The sequence below is a fragment of the Dryas octopetala genome, chromosome 2 (assembly GCF_963921425.1).
Source record: "Dryas octopetala chromosome 2, drDryOcto1.1, whole genome shotgun sequence".
NCBI lineage: Eukaryota > Viridiplantae > Streptophyta > Magnoliopsida > Rosales > Rosaceae > Dryas > Dryas octopetala.
In genome coordinates, this window is record NC_141367.1 from 12,313,442 (window position 1) to 12,331,448 (window position 18,007).

Sequence of the window (18,007 nt, forward strand, 5' to 3'; positions counted from 1 at the left end):
TTATAATGTTACTATCTCATACATATAATTGGAAAAAATGCAATCACTAAGAAATTAAAAAAAAAAAAACAAATAGAGAATAAAAACTACAACTACAGTAATTAATAATTACAATAAGGAGAATTGTCATCATAATAGAACACGTATATGGACTATAGTATGACATAATAATAAAATTATAGGCATAATAAACTCAAAACATAGACATAGGATTAACAATATATAATTATATGTCCAGCATGGCTGCACCCTTTTGATTATTATTAGACATACAATTTTCTTATATATTAATCAACAATATATAAACCATAAACATGAGTATTATAATTATGATAGCAATAAATACAATTGATAGAATTTATTTCTAGTATTCTATAAGGCCCTATATTCGATTATGTATCTATCATTATATATATTGACTATGAATTTTTCATGTTTTTTTGTTGTTAAAATTTTCAGGTAGAAAATAGAATTGATTTCTGAAACAATAAACATGAGACTACTATAGTTAGAGAATAAATTCGCATGGTATACTCATATAACCTATACATGAGATCATATTGATTGTGAGATATGTTGATTATATTGATTGTGGAATTTTTTAATCAAACTTTTCTTTGTTATAGTCGACATGAGAAGAGAAAAGAAAAAAAACCCTCGAAGAGAAATGGGTTTTCTAACCTAGAACACAAAGCCCTGAAGAGAGTTGCAGAGAGAAAATTTCGATCTCTGAAATCCGTACGTAGAAATCTTTGGGAGGGAGGCTAGAGAATTATTGGAGTTTGGTATTTATAGCTTATGCTCCAAAGTTCATCAAAATCCACCATTTAATAAAAACTTTATAAGTCAATAATTTTTTGAATACCACAATAGAGCGTATCAATGCACGAGAAGTGGCGAGCATAGTTACCTGCCTGCTCGTGCATTGATACGCTCTGCACGAGAAGTGGCGAGCATTCCTGCCTGCTCGTGTATAGATTCGCTCTGCACGAGAAGTGGCGAGCATTCCTGCCTGCTCGTGTATAGATTCGCTCTGCACGAGAAGTGGCGAGCATACCTGCCTGCCCGTGCATTGATCCGCTCTGCACGGGAAGTGGCGAGCGATTTACAGTTTGTGGAGTATGAATTGTTCTTCAGAGGTCGATTTACAGTTTTGAGGGGATTGAGAAATGGATCTGAGGAAGAGATTTTGAAAGTAGTTTGAAAGCTAGAGGATTTCAAAGAGCGACGCGAGTGAAATTAGATAGTCTATTTTGTTGCTTTGTGTGCTTGTGTGCATTCGTTTTCTAGGATTTGGTTTGGATAGGACTTGATAAAGTGTAGGCTTGAATCTTGAGAATGGACATTGATGAATGAATTATGCATTGAGGTTATGAGTTAGGAAGTGAACGATTCGAGATTGAGGTTAATAGTTGACGTCTAAGCATTTGATTTGTGGGATGATTATTATTTATTGATGGGATTTAAGATGTGAATTTGAGGAATTACATTTATCTTGATGCTTGGATATTTGTTGATGAATTTGTGATGTGATTGAGTAATTATAGATACTCTTGTGGATTATTTTAAGCATGGAAGTTGAGGGTTTTATTAAAGATAATTATTTTGTCTTTTATACGAGCTCTAGTGAGCTTACCAGGTTTGTTGTATAACCCGGTACACCATGGATGTGGTGTAGGATTTGTGTTTTACAGGTTAAGCAGGCTGAGGAAGCAGTGGGGAGAAGACGAGGCAGTAGGACCCACAAAGATTTATTTAATTGTTTTTACTCAGTGGTGTGTTTAAGATGTTTTTGACAGAATTATATTTACTTATGTTGTTGTGCATGGCTCAAAAGTGAGAGAAAACAGATTTAACAGTTTAATGTTCAGTATTTTTCATGGGCCCGAGGTTCGGGGTGTTTCACATAGCATCCATTTTTCATTCCTGGACCCTGTAGGCGCCATGTTTATTTTTGTAAAAATTTATTGTAAATGATTAGTGGCTCTGATAACAACTCCTAAGGTTTAAGTGGGTCCGAGACCCTTTATTTGCTTGTGGTAGAGGTGGCTGAAAGACTTAGAAGTGCTTTTTAACAGGTTTAGAAATTTATGGGTTAGTCCATTTTCAGGGGAGGTTCTGCCGAATTTTCGGTAGGATTTTCCTTGAATTTGGATTCCCGCAGGACCTCTCCGGGTTTCAGGGTGGAATCTGGGGGCGGTCCTGTCACTATGCCTCGACGCGTTTGGCTCGACCTCCACCAATGCTACTACCTGGGGGACAATTGAAGAAAAAAACGAGAAAACGGTGAGATAGGCTCAGTGAGTGGACAGTTAAATGGAAATGAAAATCAAAGATTTAATATCTTTTCGGAAAACCCTTTTTACACACGTTTAACTCTAAAACCTTAGAATGTCCTTTGAAATCCCCCAGTTTTTAAAACCATTTCCCAGTAAAATAATAAAATCTGAAGCTGAAAATCAAACTTTGAAAATTCAAGTTCTCAAACTGAGATCGATACTGTCAATTTATAAATAAATAACTTGAGCTGAAAACTTTCTTCTCAAACATTCTCAATATATTGAAAATCAATAAAACTGTTCAACTGAAACCGTCTTACTTAAAAACCTTTTTGCTGTCATAAACTCATCACTTAAAATACTTAACAGTTGAAAACACACACCAGTCAGATACCCATAGAATCTGTCATACATGCGCAGAGCCGAGGATCTGTCATACGCATGCAGAGCCATAAATAATCTGTCATACATGCGCAGAGCCGAGAATCTGTCATACGCATGCAGAGCCACAAATTCTGTCGTACGTGCACGCAGAGCGGCCCCCAAAGGGCAAAGCATCCCGACACACGGCCCAAAGCCTATGTGTGTGCCGTGATGGGTCCCAAAGACCTATTAAATCTGATAACCTGGAGGGGTACTGAAAAGGTGGTTTGAAAAACCAATAACTCATAAACACATAATTCAAATCTCAAATCCTTTCATTTTTCTTCCAAAACTCTTCTTAACAAAACCAAACTCATCGAATATACATTTGTTCAACTCACAATATCTAAATTCATAAATCCATGAAACTTTGAAATGCAAAAACCATAAATATCAATTTTAAATTTAGGAAAGAAGAATTTAAAAACCCAATTTTAACCCAAAAATCCTTTAGCTTAATTTCAAACTCAATATAGCTAAGTAATAGAATTTAATCATCAACATGTAAAAACATTTCAGAAAAATTTAAAAGTTAGTCCACTCACAGATTAACCAAGCTATGCACAATCCTTTCCGAGATTTGTTTCCATCTCCCGATTCAACACTTGTTCGCCACTAGAAATAGCCGAGAGACAATACTTTATCAACCTAACTCAATTCCGAAAATAATAATTAAATCCTAATCAACCTCAAATCTCCAAACCAACTTCTCACACTTATCCAAAATCACCATACCAAATACGAAAGAGAGAATTATGGGTTAAACCTTAGCCAGAGCTTGTCCGAGTGCCGATTGGTATTGATCAAGCGTCCGTTTGTGCCCTGATTCCCAGTTCAGTTTCTCTAATCACTTTCAAATCACCTAGCATGAACAAACACGTTATTAAGGGTCTAAAGAAGGTCACAAAACTATTGGGCAGTCGGTGGGTGGCTGAAAACACGGCGGTGGCGGCCTGAGGTGGCAGCCCAAAAAGGGATTTTTGCAAATTTCACTTTCTCCTTAAGTTTTAATGGTCGAAAACACCCCACAAGGGTCCTAGGAATTTTTAATGGTTGGAAACTATCCCAAACACACCTGCACCGCCACCATGTACTGTGGATCCGCGGTGGTTGTGGGTGGTCTAAATGGGTTTCCTATTCAGATCAACATCAGGCCAAACCAATCATACAAACTTGTAGAGAATGAAGAGAGGATCGATTTCAATACCTGGTTCGAGACCAGAAGTCGCCGGAGTCGCCGGAACGGCCACTAGAGTAGCCGCGGTCTTCTAGCTTTGCACTACCGTTTTGGGAGGTCGTCGGAGTGAAAGAATTGTATGGGGAAGCTCAGAACGTCGAGGGGAATCGATTTGTAGTGGTCGGACCTCGCAATTTGGCCGGAAAATCCAAGTCATCTGCAGGGGCTGGCATCGGATTTCGCGCCGTCACGTCGTGGTGGTGGTCCGATTGGGTGATTAGAGGCTAGGGGAAGATGGAGAAGGAGAAGGCGAGGTGATGGGTGGGTGTCTCGTCGCCATTGGCTGCCGGACGGCGAGACACTCGCCGGAGGAGACGATCGGCCAGAGAGAAAGGAGAGGAAAGAGAGAGAATCGGGGGGGGGGTGTGCGTGAGGAGAGAGAGATATAAAGGAGAGAGAGAAGGTTCTAGAGAGAGAGAGAGAGGTCTAGAAAATCTGATTTTTAAACCCCAATTTGTCATTTTACGAAATTGCCCCTCGCTTCAAACGCCCATATCTTCCAATCTGTAACTCGGATCGAAGCGTGCTACGTGTCTATGAACTCGGGGGATCGAAACCTATCTAACGGACCCAAAGTCAAAATCGAAAACCCATTCTTTTTAAAAGTCAACTTTTGGTCAAGCTTAAATTAAAATAAAAATAAATAAATCAAAACTTTAAATCAAAACTCTTTTTATTTTCCAAATAAATCTCAAAATCTTTAAAATACAATTTCACATCTTTAAAAAAAATCTCTTAAAAACATAGTTAAATAAAAATTTAAATTTCTAGTGTAAATTTGGGCCGGGTCGTTACAATATTTTTATAGACTTTCTAAAATTCCTAATTGAATACTAGAAAACTTTGATGGACTTTTTTAAAGTCTTTACAAATCCTGATTGAATACCATACAACTTTCATGGACTTTTTTAAATTCTTTAAAAATCCTAATTGAATATCATAATACTTTTATAGACTATTTAAAAGTCTGTATTGAATACACTTAAACTTTTAAACTCTACCAAAGTCTTTTAAAGTCTATATACACTACACCCTCCTTAGATTTAAAGTTATATATCTCACCTTATAATTAATGGCATTGTTTCATATATCAATATTCCTCATAATTATACATGAAGTACGTAGTTGATAAAATGCAAATGCATGTTAAAAATATATATAACAATGCAGTGCGTACCTTTCCTCCATGACAAAGCTCACCTATCAATATTTAAACACAATGGACTTATCCCTAATTTGTAATTTCATTACCCCTATCCCAATATCTTACTCACAAGTAGGTTTTAGATAGTGAGATATCCTCTAATGGAAGCAGATTAGATTACCTCTTCTCCTCTAGCATATTCTTAAACCACATAACCCTTTTGAGTACTTGGTATGCATACTTTTAGGGAATCAAACTCAAAGATAAAGAAACATTTACCCTCCATCTCTAATTAAGAAGTCCAAACATGTACTCAAAACATATTAGAGTTTACATTATTGATTCAAATCACTATAAATGTTAATGTAATGCAATGGAAGATCCCTTGGAAAGGAAATCTGCCTCAAATGAACTATATATGTAAATCATGCATATGTCAACATATTATCACAATTCCAAGATGCATGTTCACTATGCAAGTCATTTATGTACATACTAAATAAGCTAATGGATGTAGTCAAGCTATTGTAAGCCTTAGTGAAATAGTAGTCTTGTATCACTCGAATGCTCAATTAAAGCAAAACAAGATAACTATTACTTATCTTATTAGTTTCAACTCCTAGCATTTGGTTAAATTAGTTTACTACCTAAAGTCATGCATTACTAAACCAAAGTAGTGAAACCAAGTTCCCTATTATTTTAATTTGTTCTTTTAGCAGTTCTAATTATGCAGGGTCTATTTAACTCATTTTCAGGTAATTAATCCTTTATTAGTCTCGAGTTCATGCATAGGAAAAAGTTACAGGTCCTACATAGCTTGTTTCAAGTGAATCTCAAGTTATGACCTTAACCAGCACATGTTGTATTTTATTTTCAGACAAGTTGAGATTATCACATGTGTCAGGCCCCAAACTGGGGTCCTAGTGGAGGCATCCACCCCAAAAACCTTAGAATACGATATCACGCCTTACCATCACTAATCCAAGTTTCATAAGACATGTTAAGCCTTTTATTTTATGGAAAACAGGTGGGATTAGAGAATAAAGTATACAACAGAAATAAAAAAAAAATTTAAACAAGCCAACCCAGTAGGGTATTTAGAGTTTTACAAAATAGTCCTTAGCACAACATGACATCAGTAAAGATCATGTTTGTGAAACAAAACTCAAAACGGGATATCAACCGAATACTAGAAAGGTGTTCTAAATAATTACAAACTAGAATAAACGGTAGGTAATAAAATGGGTAGAAGACCTAACAAAACAACATGATAAACATAAAGAAGACCTGAGGATGTCTAGCAAAATATACAAGTGCCTCGCCCAACCGATTAATCAATATCGTCAACCGAAACGTTATCTGTAATCACAAGCAAAAAGCAAAAAGCAAAACAAATAACGTAGGGGGTAAGCATCACATATGATCAAAGATTCCCCTCGGGGGACCATGGTTGAGTTTGAAAATAGTAAGTGAAATACAATAAATATAGCTAGTGATAAAGCAGTTCATCAAGATTCACCAACAAACCAATATCAAAGTTTAATTATTAAAATCCACAAAATCTTTAATGATGAGCATGCAACTTCTTTAAAATGTTTATGAGATCCTAAAATATCATTACCTGATGATCGATCACTAACAACCAACTACACGTACTGCATCAAAACTCGATAATATAGCGAGAGTATCAATTATCATGGTAGTATCCCTTAACCTAGCCTCCCTAGAAGGACAAATCGATTAGCTCATTCGTACGTACCCTTTTAGGAAATTTAGGGGATCGAAACCCAAGGTCACTGTTTTTCATAACCCTTTACTCTTAGATCATCATTAACAACAACAACAAAACCATGCAACATTGCATACAAAAACGATGAAGAGTTTACAAGCAACATATTTATTATCATACATACATGCATAAAAACAGTCCCAACAGTTCCCCTACCTAGTGTTCAAGCTTAACTTCTTTATACTTCCACAGTACCAACGTCCTTAAATCCTACTCTGGGAAACTGGAAATCTGAATCCGACAGAATACCGACTTTAGTCAACTATAAAATGACAGAGTTTCGGCATGACCTTTCCTTTCGGTCATATCTTCTTAGAAAATCTCAGAATCTAGTTTACTAATACTAAATCTATGTATTTTCGGGACTTAGGGTTTCTACTTAAAGTCCAATTTTATTTATAAGTCTGAAAGTTAACCAATTAAAGTCCAACAACATGAGCAGGTCAGTACCAGAGAGACTGGGGGATTAGTCCCAAGATCCTTAAGTCGGCAGAGCAGTAGCAGTCGATATTGACCTCGACATCACGTGTTCGATTACTTTAATAGAGTGGCCTCAATTCATTATTAAATTGATTAATTAACGAGTAATTAGTCATGAAAGCAAGGTAATCTAATCCAACTTAAACTTTATTTGCATGTTTCTTAGTAAATCTAAGTCTTTTTAGTAATAGCAATTCTATAATCCAATTTGACATTCATAATTAATTGATTATAATTAATCAAACTTTAATCAACTAATTATGTAATTAAATCTAATTTAGACATGATTAATTAATTTAATAAATTCAACTTAACTAATTAATCATGCATAAAATTAAATCAAACTTTTAGACATGCATGATTAATTTAATAAAACCAACTTAACTAATTTAATTATGCATAAAACCTTAAAGAGAAAGTAGAGATTAAATAGCTAGTTGTAGACCTCCTTAGCTTAATCTCCACAAATAGAATTGCTAAAACAAGAATTAAAGCCTAATAAGTAATTAACCTCAAGATAAAATAACTTAACAGAGCTCAAGAGTCTTACCCAAAGACCTAACCAAGGCGAGTAGAAAATTTGGTAGAGTTTTCCCACGAATTGCCAAAATTATTTGCTTGAGAAGTTCTTAAACGCAAAATTCTTAAGGGCACCTAAGAACGCAACCTAAACAAATATTTTAAACTAAAATGACTCCCAACAAGTGGTTTGTCTTAAGAAAAATTTGGAAAAATTCACAAAGTTTTCAGTTGAAGGTGTGGAGTGGGAAGGAGGGGGTGGTTCCCTATTTATATGTTTGAAAAAGTGAGAAAAACATATCAATTTTCGATGTGAGATTGCCAAAATTTTGAACTGGATCTGGAGGGAAAAAGCGGGTCGGCACACAGGTCTAGCTCAAAGAGGAAACAGAGCCAGGTCACGCGAACTGGGCGGGTCGTGCGGGTGGGTGAATCGTTTGAGCGAATGACGTGTTGTTCGGCAAGCAAAGGTCAGGATCAAGCGTCGTCAATGTCGTCTAATGGCATGCGCTGAGGATCTCGCTCACACCGGAACTCGCATGTGAGTGATCGTACTCAAGTGAGTGTTATGGAGTGTCCAATCTAATGCGATCAACGGCGTAGAGTGCGCCACGTCAGCAATTCACAAAAATTCTATTTTTCGGATTTTTTCCATTTTCTTTTATTTTCTTCTAACTTCAAAAATCCACCAAAAATACATCCGAACTCCAAAAAATCTCTCGAAAATTCCTACGGACTTGTGAGGCTGAGTACTAATTTCCTATGGCCTTGAAACACTATTTTGATTTCTAGAATTTTTGTGAAAAATCCAACTTCTTCAAATAATATTTGGAAAAATCAAATAATAATCTAAGGCCATCCACAGTGGTGAAAGTGAGAATGAGAATAAGACATGACTTGAAAAGTGATTTTGTAGTCTGAAAAATGATTTTTTTGTCCTGAGAGTGAGAGTAATATATGCTAAAGCTGCAGTGGTACTGAGAGTAATGCAGTTGTACCTAATTAAATTAAGCCTAAGTTAGATTAAGTTATAGTTAAGTTATAATTTATAATTTAAATATTTATAAAAATTATACTATTGGTTTTTATTTTGAAGAGATTTTTAATATAAGGTCAATATTGACTATATTTGGATTTATAATTTTATTACCTAATAATACTATATTTTGTCTCCACCAACGGTCTTTCAAGTTTTTTGATATTTTTTTACAGTTTGAAATGCATTAAAATGGTAAACATAACACAATTCATTGTATAAAAACTTGAACGAGTATATAAAATTAACACACTAAAACAACACAATTCAGATATTCGAATCCAATACTTTTATTTCATTTCACCAACATAAAACAAGAAAATTTAAGACAGATACAAACGCAAACAAATACAAAAAACAAACACAAACAAATACAAAACGACAGCCACAAACACAAACACAAAAAAACACACAATGGTATTGGAGACATCTTCAACATGTCGGCGTCGTGCTTGGCTGCGACTTCCTTCTTGCGTCCAAAGGTGCATAACCAGAGCATTCTTCAGTTGCTAGTAGAGTGTTGTTGACCGTATCAACCTAATCCGGGAGAGCCGTTGCTTTAAAAGAATTGGCTGATAACTTTGGCCTCCATCATATGGTTCAGTGTCATACCATGCCACAGCCCGGGAGATCCTTTCATGTGGTCAATGTCATCGTCTGATTCATTGTCCTCATTCTCTGGACGCTCGTCCTTAATGATCATGTTGTGCAAAATTATGCAAGTCTTCATAATATAGCCCAAATCTTCATCCTCTGACGAGCTTTTTTAGAATCTCTTATCTAGCACTCAGAATCCCGAACGCCCTTTCGACATCTTTCCGGTAGGACTCTTGATATCTTGCAAATAGCTGACTTGCCTCTCCTACTGGATTAGTTATTATTTGTATAAGCGTGGCTCATTTGGGGTAGAGTCGGTCCACTAGATAATACCCCATTGTGTAGTCATTGCCATTAACCTTATACTTGATCTAATGGTTTCACATCTGCTCCTCATCATCAAAAAGGTGTGAGCCATCCAATACGTTGATATCATTGTTGCTCCCTGGAAAACCAAAGTTGGTATGCCAAATCTATGTGTCGTACCAGGCAACTGCCTCTAATATCACAGTTGGGGTGTGATAATGGCCTTGATATGCCCCTTGTTGTCCTACTGGGCAATTTTTCCATTCCTAATGCATACAATCTAGACTCCCTAGTATACCTGAGAATCCTCTTTTTTTGGCCTTACGCAACAGCCGTTGGAGATCAGCCACTGTTGGTGTGCGGAGGTATTCCGCTCCATACACCTCCAGAATAACTCTTATGAACTTCTTGAATGACTCTAGCACTGTGGTTTGGGCAATTTGGAAGCCCTCATCTGGGGTATTAATCGAGTACCCAGCGGAGAGCATTTTCATGACTGAAGTCAGCTTTTGCAAGATATCAAGAGTTCTTCCTGCAAATGCATGAAACTGGACCTGGGTCTTTGGGTATTGGGAGTTTAAGGTCCCGCTTGATACAATAGTGACACAATGGTCTTTTTCCTTCAGCATCGCACATACAATATTGCATTATTGGTTGGTTTTGAAACCATGCTGTACAAACCTCACAATCTGGATTATAATCGTCGGGACCATTGTACTTACACATCGAGTCACTCATTGGGTCATCAATGGGTCGCCTGGAGCTCTGATAGAGGGTTTGCCTGGAGGAGGAAGCCATTTCTAATGATAGTGATGTTGGGGTGTTGGCCTACTAATTAAACCTTGGTATTTATAGGGGAAAAAAGCATGGTTTGCCCATTGGATACCTTGATGGTTTTGTAGATACTCGAATCTCGCATGTGAATGAATAGTGATATTTCAATGGGATGGAGTATGAAGTCTGTGTATGGTCTTGTCATTGTCATGGTTGTGCCATGTCAATTCAGATATTCGAATCCAATGCCTTTATTTCATTTCACCAACATAAAACAAGAAAATTTAAGACAAACACAAAAAAACACAAATAAACAGAAAAAAAAAAATAGACACAAACAAATACAAAACGACAACCACAAACAAACACAAATAAACACACAATGGTATTGGAGACATCTTCAACATGTCGGTGTTCATAGCCGGCGTCGGCGTCGTGCTTGGCCGTGACTTCCTTCTCACGTCCAAAGGTGCTTGACCAAATCCTTCTTCAGTTGCTGGTGGAGTGTTGTTGACCGTATCAATCTAACCCGGAAGAGTCGTTGCTCTAAAACAATTGGCTAATAACTTTGGCCTCCATCATATGGTTCAGTGTTATACCGTGGCATAGCCCAGGAGATCCTTTCTTGAATGTGGTCAATGTCATCGTCTGATTCATCATCCTCGTTCTCTGTACACTCGTCCTCAATGATCATGGCTTTTCATCCTCTTGAGAGCTTTTTTAGAATCTCTCATCTAGCCCTCACAATCTCAAACGCCCTCTCGGCATCTTTCCGGTAAGATTCTTGATATCTTGCAAATAGCTGGCTTGCTTTTCCTACCGGATTCATTATTGTTTGTATAAGCGTGGCCCATTTGGGGTAGATCCAGTCCACTAGATAATACCTCATTGTGTAGTCATTGTCATTAACCTTATAATTGATCTGATGGTTTCGCATCTGCTCCTCATCATCAAAAATGTGTGAGTTATCCAAAACGTTGATGTCATTGTTGCTCCCTGGAAAACTAAAGTTAGCATGCCAAATCCATGTGTCGTACTCAGCAACTGCCTTTAATATCACAATTAGGGTGTGATAATGGACTTGATATGCCCCTTGTTGTCCTACTAGGCAATTTTTCCATTCCCAATGCATGCAATCTAGACTCCCTAGCATACTTGGGAATCCTCTTATTTTAGCCTTACACAATAGTCGTTGGAGATCAGCCACTGTTGGTGTGAGGAGGTATTCCGCTCCGTACACATCCAGAATAACTCTTATGAATTTATTGAATGACTCCAGCACTGTGGTTTGAGTAATTTGGAAGCCATTGTCTAGGACATCAACCGAGTACCCAGCGGAAAGCATTCTCATGACTGAAGTCAGCTTTTGCTCCGGCGTGCAGCCCCATCTTCTAGCAGCATCTTGTCTTTGTTGGAAGTAGACATCTTTGTTGCACACATCTTGCATCATCTTTAGGAATAGTGATTTCTTCATCCGATAGCGCCGTCGGAACATCTCTTCAGTATATCTTGCTCCATGGTCGAAATAGTTGCTCATGATAAGACCATGTCCTAGTTGTCGGTCTCGAGGGATATATCGTCGTGGTTGGGATGTGCCTCCATGTATTGATCTTCTTTTACTGAGCTGTGTATGTCGTCGGTAAGCAGCCATGGCACACGCCGCCATATTTGTGAGCTGGTGATCGCACATGTCTAGTTGCGCCTGAAACATCTCTTCATCTGAATCATAATCGTTGGTGGTAGACATCCTGAAGCAAAGTGTAAACGAATTTTCTGAGATTACTAAACAGGGTGAATTGGTAAAGTTAGACATCCTGAAATTTATAGACTAGGTTTGATGTAATGTAAACGAATCAAAATCTTATCATCTTGGAAAGTTAAACGAATTGGAATCTTATCGTATTAGAAAAGTAAAGGAATCCGAGGCATATTTAATAATAGGGTATTTTATTTCAATTCATAATAAAATGCATACATATTGATGATTTTGATTATAATAAAGTGCATGCAAACATAAAGTAGACGACACACATAGTTAGAAAAATATAGACCACACACATAGTTGGAAACATAAACTAGACGACAGAAATAGTTGGAAAAACAATGATACATCAGTCATATTGTGAAAAGTCAGTGTTGGTGAAGTATCCTCTCGAGCTTGACGTGCCTTGATTGGCCTCGTTAGCAGCACTTGCATTCCACCTCGCCAAAATTTCACGATATCGTGCCTCCTAAAACGCTCGTTGTTCTCCGTGCATGGTGGTGGGGTCCTTGCCCATGACCTCGTAATCTTGCTGCTTTTGTTTGAAATCGGTGTGCTCTTTAATCAATCGGTTGCGTGAAGCAGTTATGTTCTTCTGCCCTTGGCAAAGAAACCTGATACTATTCGCAAGGTCATCCTTATTAGTATCAACTTATTTGGCCCTCTTAGAGTTGTTTCTGCCAGGTGGCCTGGGGCGACTACCGCTAAGTAGTTGAAAGGCCGGAGCATTCTTATCTGCACTCAATTGAACCGCTTCAGCTTCAGTATCGGCATTAGTGAGGGTGTCGGCCTCGGTGGAAGTGTCGGTTTGTGCATGTTGCCACTTCATAAAGTATTGCATCTTAACAAACAATGGTGCCAAGCAAAAGGACAGTTTCGCGAGTTTGTTGTTTGGTATCGTGCGTTGGCAAAGCTCACCTAATAATATGAAAACAAATTAATGAATTATAAATGGTACTCAAATATTTGAATTTAATTAACAAAAATAAAGTACACACAATTTGAAATAGAGTACACACATATTGATCAAACAAAAATATGTGAATTTAATTAACAAAAATATTTGAGTTTAACTAGTAAAAATAATGTACACACAATTTGAAATAGAGTACACACATATTGATCAAATAAAAATATGTGAATTTAATTAACAAAAATATTTGAGTTTAACTAGCAAAAATTAAGTAAATGAGGCATTTATGTTGAGTTTAATCAACAAAATTCACCGTATCAATTTGATTTTGCTTGCTAGTGCATGATCGTTCGGCCACCAAAATACATTTATGATATTTCGAGGTGGCTTGCCCTATTTTCTTGAAGTGAGCCATGACCGCCCTAATTTGTCGCCCATTCCTCATGGTGAGAGGATATCTCTGAATAAATTGATCGTACACTTTATTCCAAAATTCCATGTTTCTCTAATTGGATCCGATTTCACAATCTTCCGAATTTTTCATCCAAGCTTCAACAAGCGCTACCTCTTCTTCATTGGACCAATTCTTTCTCTTTGCATTTTCCATGATTGGAAAGAAAAAATTTTCTAAGAAAAGTGAGGTGATTTGGATAGATTGATAAAATAAATGAATTGGATAGATAGATGTGTGAAAAAATGAGGTGTGAATGCTCAATTTATAGGAAAAGTTTGGAAATAGCCGTTGGAAATTTTTTAGAAATTTTAAATATTTTTTATTAATTTTTTTTTTCGTATTTTTTAATTTATTTATAACGGTCAATTAATGTAGATCGTTGATCTCCAACGGATATATCAAACGGAGAGCCCAGAACTTGCCACGTGTCATAGGCAGTATATATATATATATATTTAAATGTATAACGGTCATTTAATGTGGACTGTTGATCTCCAACAGTTCGAAAATCATAGTCGTCTGTGAGCCACGCACTCGCGTAGTGGAGTGTAACAGACAAAGTCTACAGTGAACAGTAGCGTGTCAGCTACTTTTCTTTTGATTTATGTTTTCCAAAAACACCACTTCCTTTTGGTTGAATTCCAACCCACACAATCAGCTTTTTATTTTGTGCAAAAGGTGAGGCAGATTTTTGGCATGTGGTGGGGCCCATGAAAAAAAAAATCTCACAAACTCTCACTCTCAGCCAATGCTTCATCTCGCCATCACCTCTAACTCTCACTCACTCTCAATCTCAACCCTCCGGCCCACTGTACATAATTTTATACCTTCCTCTAACTCTCACATATTCTCACTCTCAAGCTCACCCTCACTGTTGTGGAAGGCCTTATGGGTATTCACTATTCAACCCGTGAAGTTAACAAAACCGTCCAACCCAACCCTATCGGGCTAGTTTAGTGCAGTTTTGTTTTTGTTATTTTCATGTAGTCGGTGCACAACCTGACCCGACCGAGGACATTCAATACAGGTGGCGGATGGCGTTGCTCCTAAATCCCATTTATTCGAGCCGACCTGATATGAGCATAAGTGTGAGGTTCTAGAATTTTCTCTTTATTTATTTTGAGCTTATAATATTTTTTTTTAGAAATGATTTAAGGTCATTAGGATTTTATTTATTATTTTTACAAAATTAGGAAATATAATTCTAGGTGTGCCCGAATTTATTCGATTAGACTTTTGCCATTGTTTGTCGGGTTATGACAGTTGAGGCATGAGGGTAGTCATCGATTCTCCAAGATGGCAGGCTTCAATTTGCGGAGGATCATGAATGATGCATTTAATTGAAGTAAGATCTTGAATTCATGACAATATGAATCCAATGAGACCAAGTTTTATTTTTTCGACGCTCAGATTAATTATAGTGAATTTCAGAAGTAGATTGAATTTTTAGAAATTAGAAAATTGGAGAAAAATAGGTAAACAAGTACTTTTTTTGACGTTTTCAAGTATCGGAGAAAATTTGTAAATCGTTGAAGAAACCGAGACCATAAGAAAATAATATCGAAGGTCATAGATGTCACGGTGTTGACGATTTTTTTTATCGGACAATGAGATAATTTCCTGTGAATTTCAAAAGATATTAGAGAAAATATAAAATTTCAATAAAAAAAAAAATACGAAAAACGAAGATGATCACAATCGTTAATCAAGGTTGATCCAATAGTGGAGTGCGCTTGCAGCAAGCGATAGAAGTGGGCGGCAAGTAAAGGACACATGGCACTCACCCATACCGGCCCCCACCTATTCTCTCTCTTACTATTTGAACCCACTTTTTTGCTCTTTGTACCCACATTCTTGCTACATGTACCCCTCAAAAACCACTATAAATAGCATGCAGCTCATTTCTTCAATTCAAACCACACCAACTCAAAATATGGATTTAATCCACAAGTTTAAGTTTATACAAAATTACTTTTTCTCTATGATTGTCTATTTGTTATGCATTTATGCTAATTGTGAACCAACTTGGTGAAAGTTTTAAATTCCATACTTGGTTCATTACTACACTTGTTTTGTGTGTTATTCACTTAATACAAAACAAAAGAAATACCAAAGGATTAAGGGTTTGACCTCTTAAACCCTAGGGTAACTTGGCTATGCTGACTAGGACTAGAAACTTAGGATTACTTGGAGAAAAGGAAAAGAAAATGGTCTCGGTAAAGGATGATGATGATCATGGTTGAGTGTAGTTTCGGTTTTTGAAAGAAAAGAAAATGAAATTATGAAGGTTAATTAAGATGATTAAAACAAGGAAAGGTCTTGGATTGGCTAATGGGTTGTTAAGCCTAATCCAATAGATTAATTATCCACTTTAATAGGCCTTAAGGGATTGGTTAAGCTAATTAAAGCCCTCTTGGGAAACTGAAAATCTAACAGCCAGCTCATAAACCTTTTCTCACGCCAAACCAAAAACTGAAGAGCTGACTTTTCGTTTTCCCTCCAACAGCCATACCTCTTCCCATTATAGGAGATGGATCCATGGCCCATTTCATATAGGATTTCAACGATCCAAACAGTCTATTTTTTATGTCTCAATTAAAAGATAATCCTTGTAAAAAATTAGGCAAATTAAAAATCATTTACCTATAAAGATTAAATGGTCAACATTTCAAGTGTTTATTTTGTTGACCAATATTAGCCATTTAATCTTTGTAAGTAAATGGTTTCCGATTTACCTAATTTTTTGTAAGGATGATCTTTTAATGGAGACAAAAAATAATAGACAGTTCAGACCGTTGAAATCCTATATAGAATGGGCCTCATTGAAAACTTGTGTCAAAAACATGATGCCACGGATCCGTCCCCTCTTTATAAACCAACCCTCTTTCAAACAAACCTTTCTCACATCAATTCAGAAATCAACGAGAAAAAAGAGTGAGAGAGAGAGAGAGAGAGAGTGAGAGAGAGAGTGAGAGAAAAAAAAAAACTTGGAGGAGGCTTAAGTAAAAACCAAAACCAAGGTTGGAGAAGAAGAGGATAGTGCAACTTACATTGTTCTTCAACAAAGACTTTGGTAAGAAACTCGACCTATTCTTTGAAGTACATTAGTAGTTTGAAATTTTAGAAATTGAGTATAGGTTAATTGGCTAGGGTTAAAAGCATTCTGAGAAGTCCAAGGGTATAAACAATTTCATAAACTTCTAGTTTTTTTTCAAACTTTTCTATTTTCTTACCACACTTGTTTGTTTTCCAATTCTGTATTGTTTAAAAAGAATTTGATTATGATATTTTAAGGATTGAAACTAGACATCCTAATCTTTATTTTGAGTCAAGAAACACTTGAATCCAACTTGTTATGGATTTATAGTGAATTTTACAAGTTACCCTAAAATGTTGCCAGTTCTGCAGAATTTTCATTGAAAATGTGTTAGGTTTTGTGCACAAATTTCTTTAGGCTTAAAATTTGAATCTAAAACTATTACAATAGTTCATAAGCATGATTTCAAAACTTTTCTAATTGGTTTAACTCAATTTTGACTAGTATACACACAAAAATAGCATTTTTGACCATATGAACAGTATTGAGCCAAAATCAGTTTTCTGATGTGAGTTTCAACTTTTCGAAAACTATACTTTTACAACTCCAAATACTTAAAAAAAAAAAATATTTATACATGTGTGTTAACATGTTTACTAAGTTTATGTGAAAATCTTGTTCAAATGATTTTTGTATGATTTTATAAAAATGTCCGGGCAATCAATGCTCTTTTGGCTTTTTTGAGAAACTAATTGGGTACAAAATTGAAAAGTCTTGTTTTAATGGCCTTTTGACTTATACTCATTGGCTGAGCAAGTCATCCCGAAAGATGTTCTAGAGGTAGAGGGGAGCCTATTTGTAAACAAATCAAAATTTTGATTGTCAAACCTCTTGTTTTTTTTAACTAAAGGCTTGAAATTAATTTTTGCAGACTACCTCTTTTGCTCTTATGACTTTTGTTTTGTTTTTAGGCTTTCAAAAATGATTTAATACATGATTTAAAACTTGTGTGAAGTTAGTAGGTGGTCATTTTTTTTTTTTGGCCATGAGTAGGTGGTCATTAATAAATATAGAAACACGGATGCTACTTAAGTTAGCCAATAAGCCATCTAACTATAGGAAACCCTAGAATAGTTTTGCAAGGCTGATCTCGATTTTAATTTGCTTTGGTTTTGGACATCATTCTATTTGAAAGTGCAGCCAAGACAAAAATCTCATTTCAAGTAGAGGGAGCCGGTCCACTTAAACCATATGTTT

General features: G+C 36.3%; 1 protein-coding gene across 1 annotated transcript; it reads right to left on the bottom strand.

The window, feature by feature from the left end:
• Positions 1–11,314: 11,314 nt before the first annotated feature.
• On the bottom strand, positions 11,315–12,331 carry LOC147293155 (uncharacterized). The gene has a single exon (XM_086231017.1). The coding sequence runs from the start codon at positions 12,329–12,331 to the stop codon at positions 11,315–11,317; it is 1,017 nt and encodes a 338-aa protein (XP_086087143.1).
• Between the last annotated feature and the right edge of the window lie 5,676 nt (positions 12,332–18,007).

Bases quoted from the DNA above. Each gene is read 5' to 3' on its own strand.
- LOC147293155 (XM_086231017.1), bottom strand. From the start codon at position 12,331: ATGTCTACCACCAACGATTATGATTCAGATGAAGAGATGTTTCAGGCG.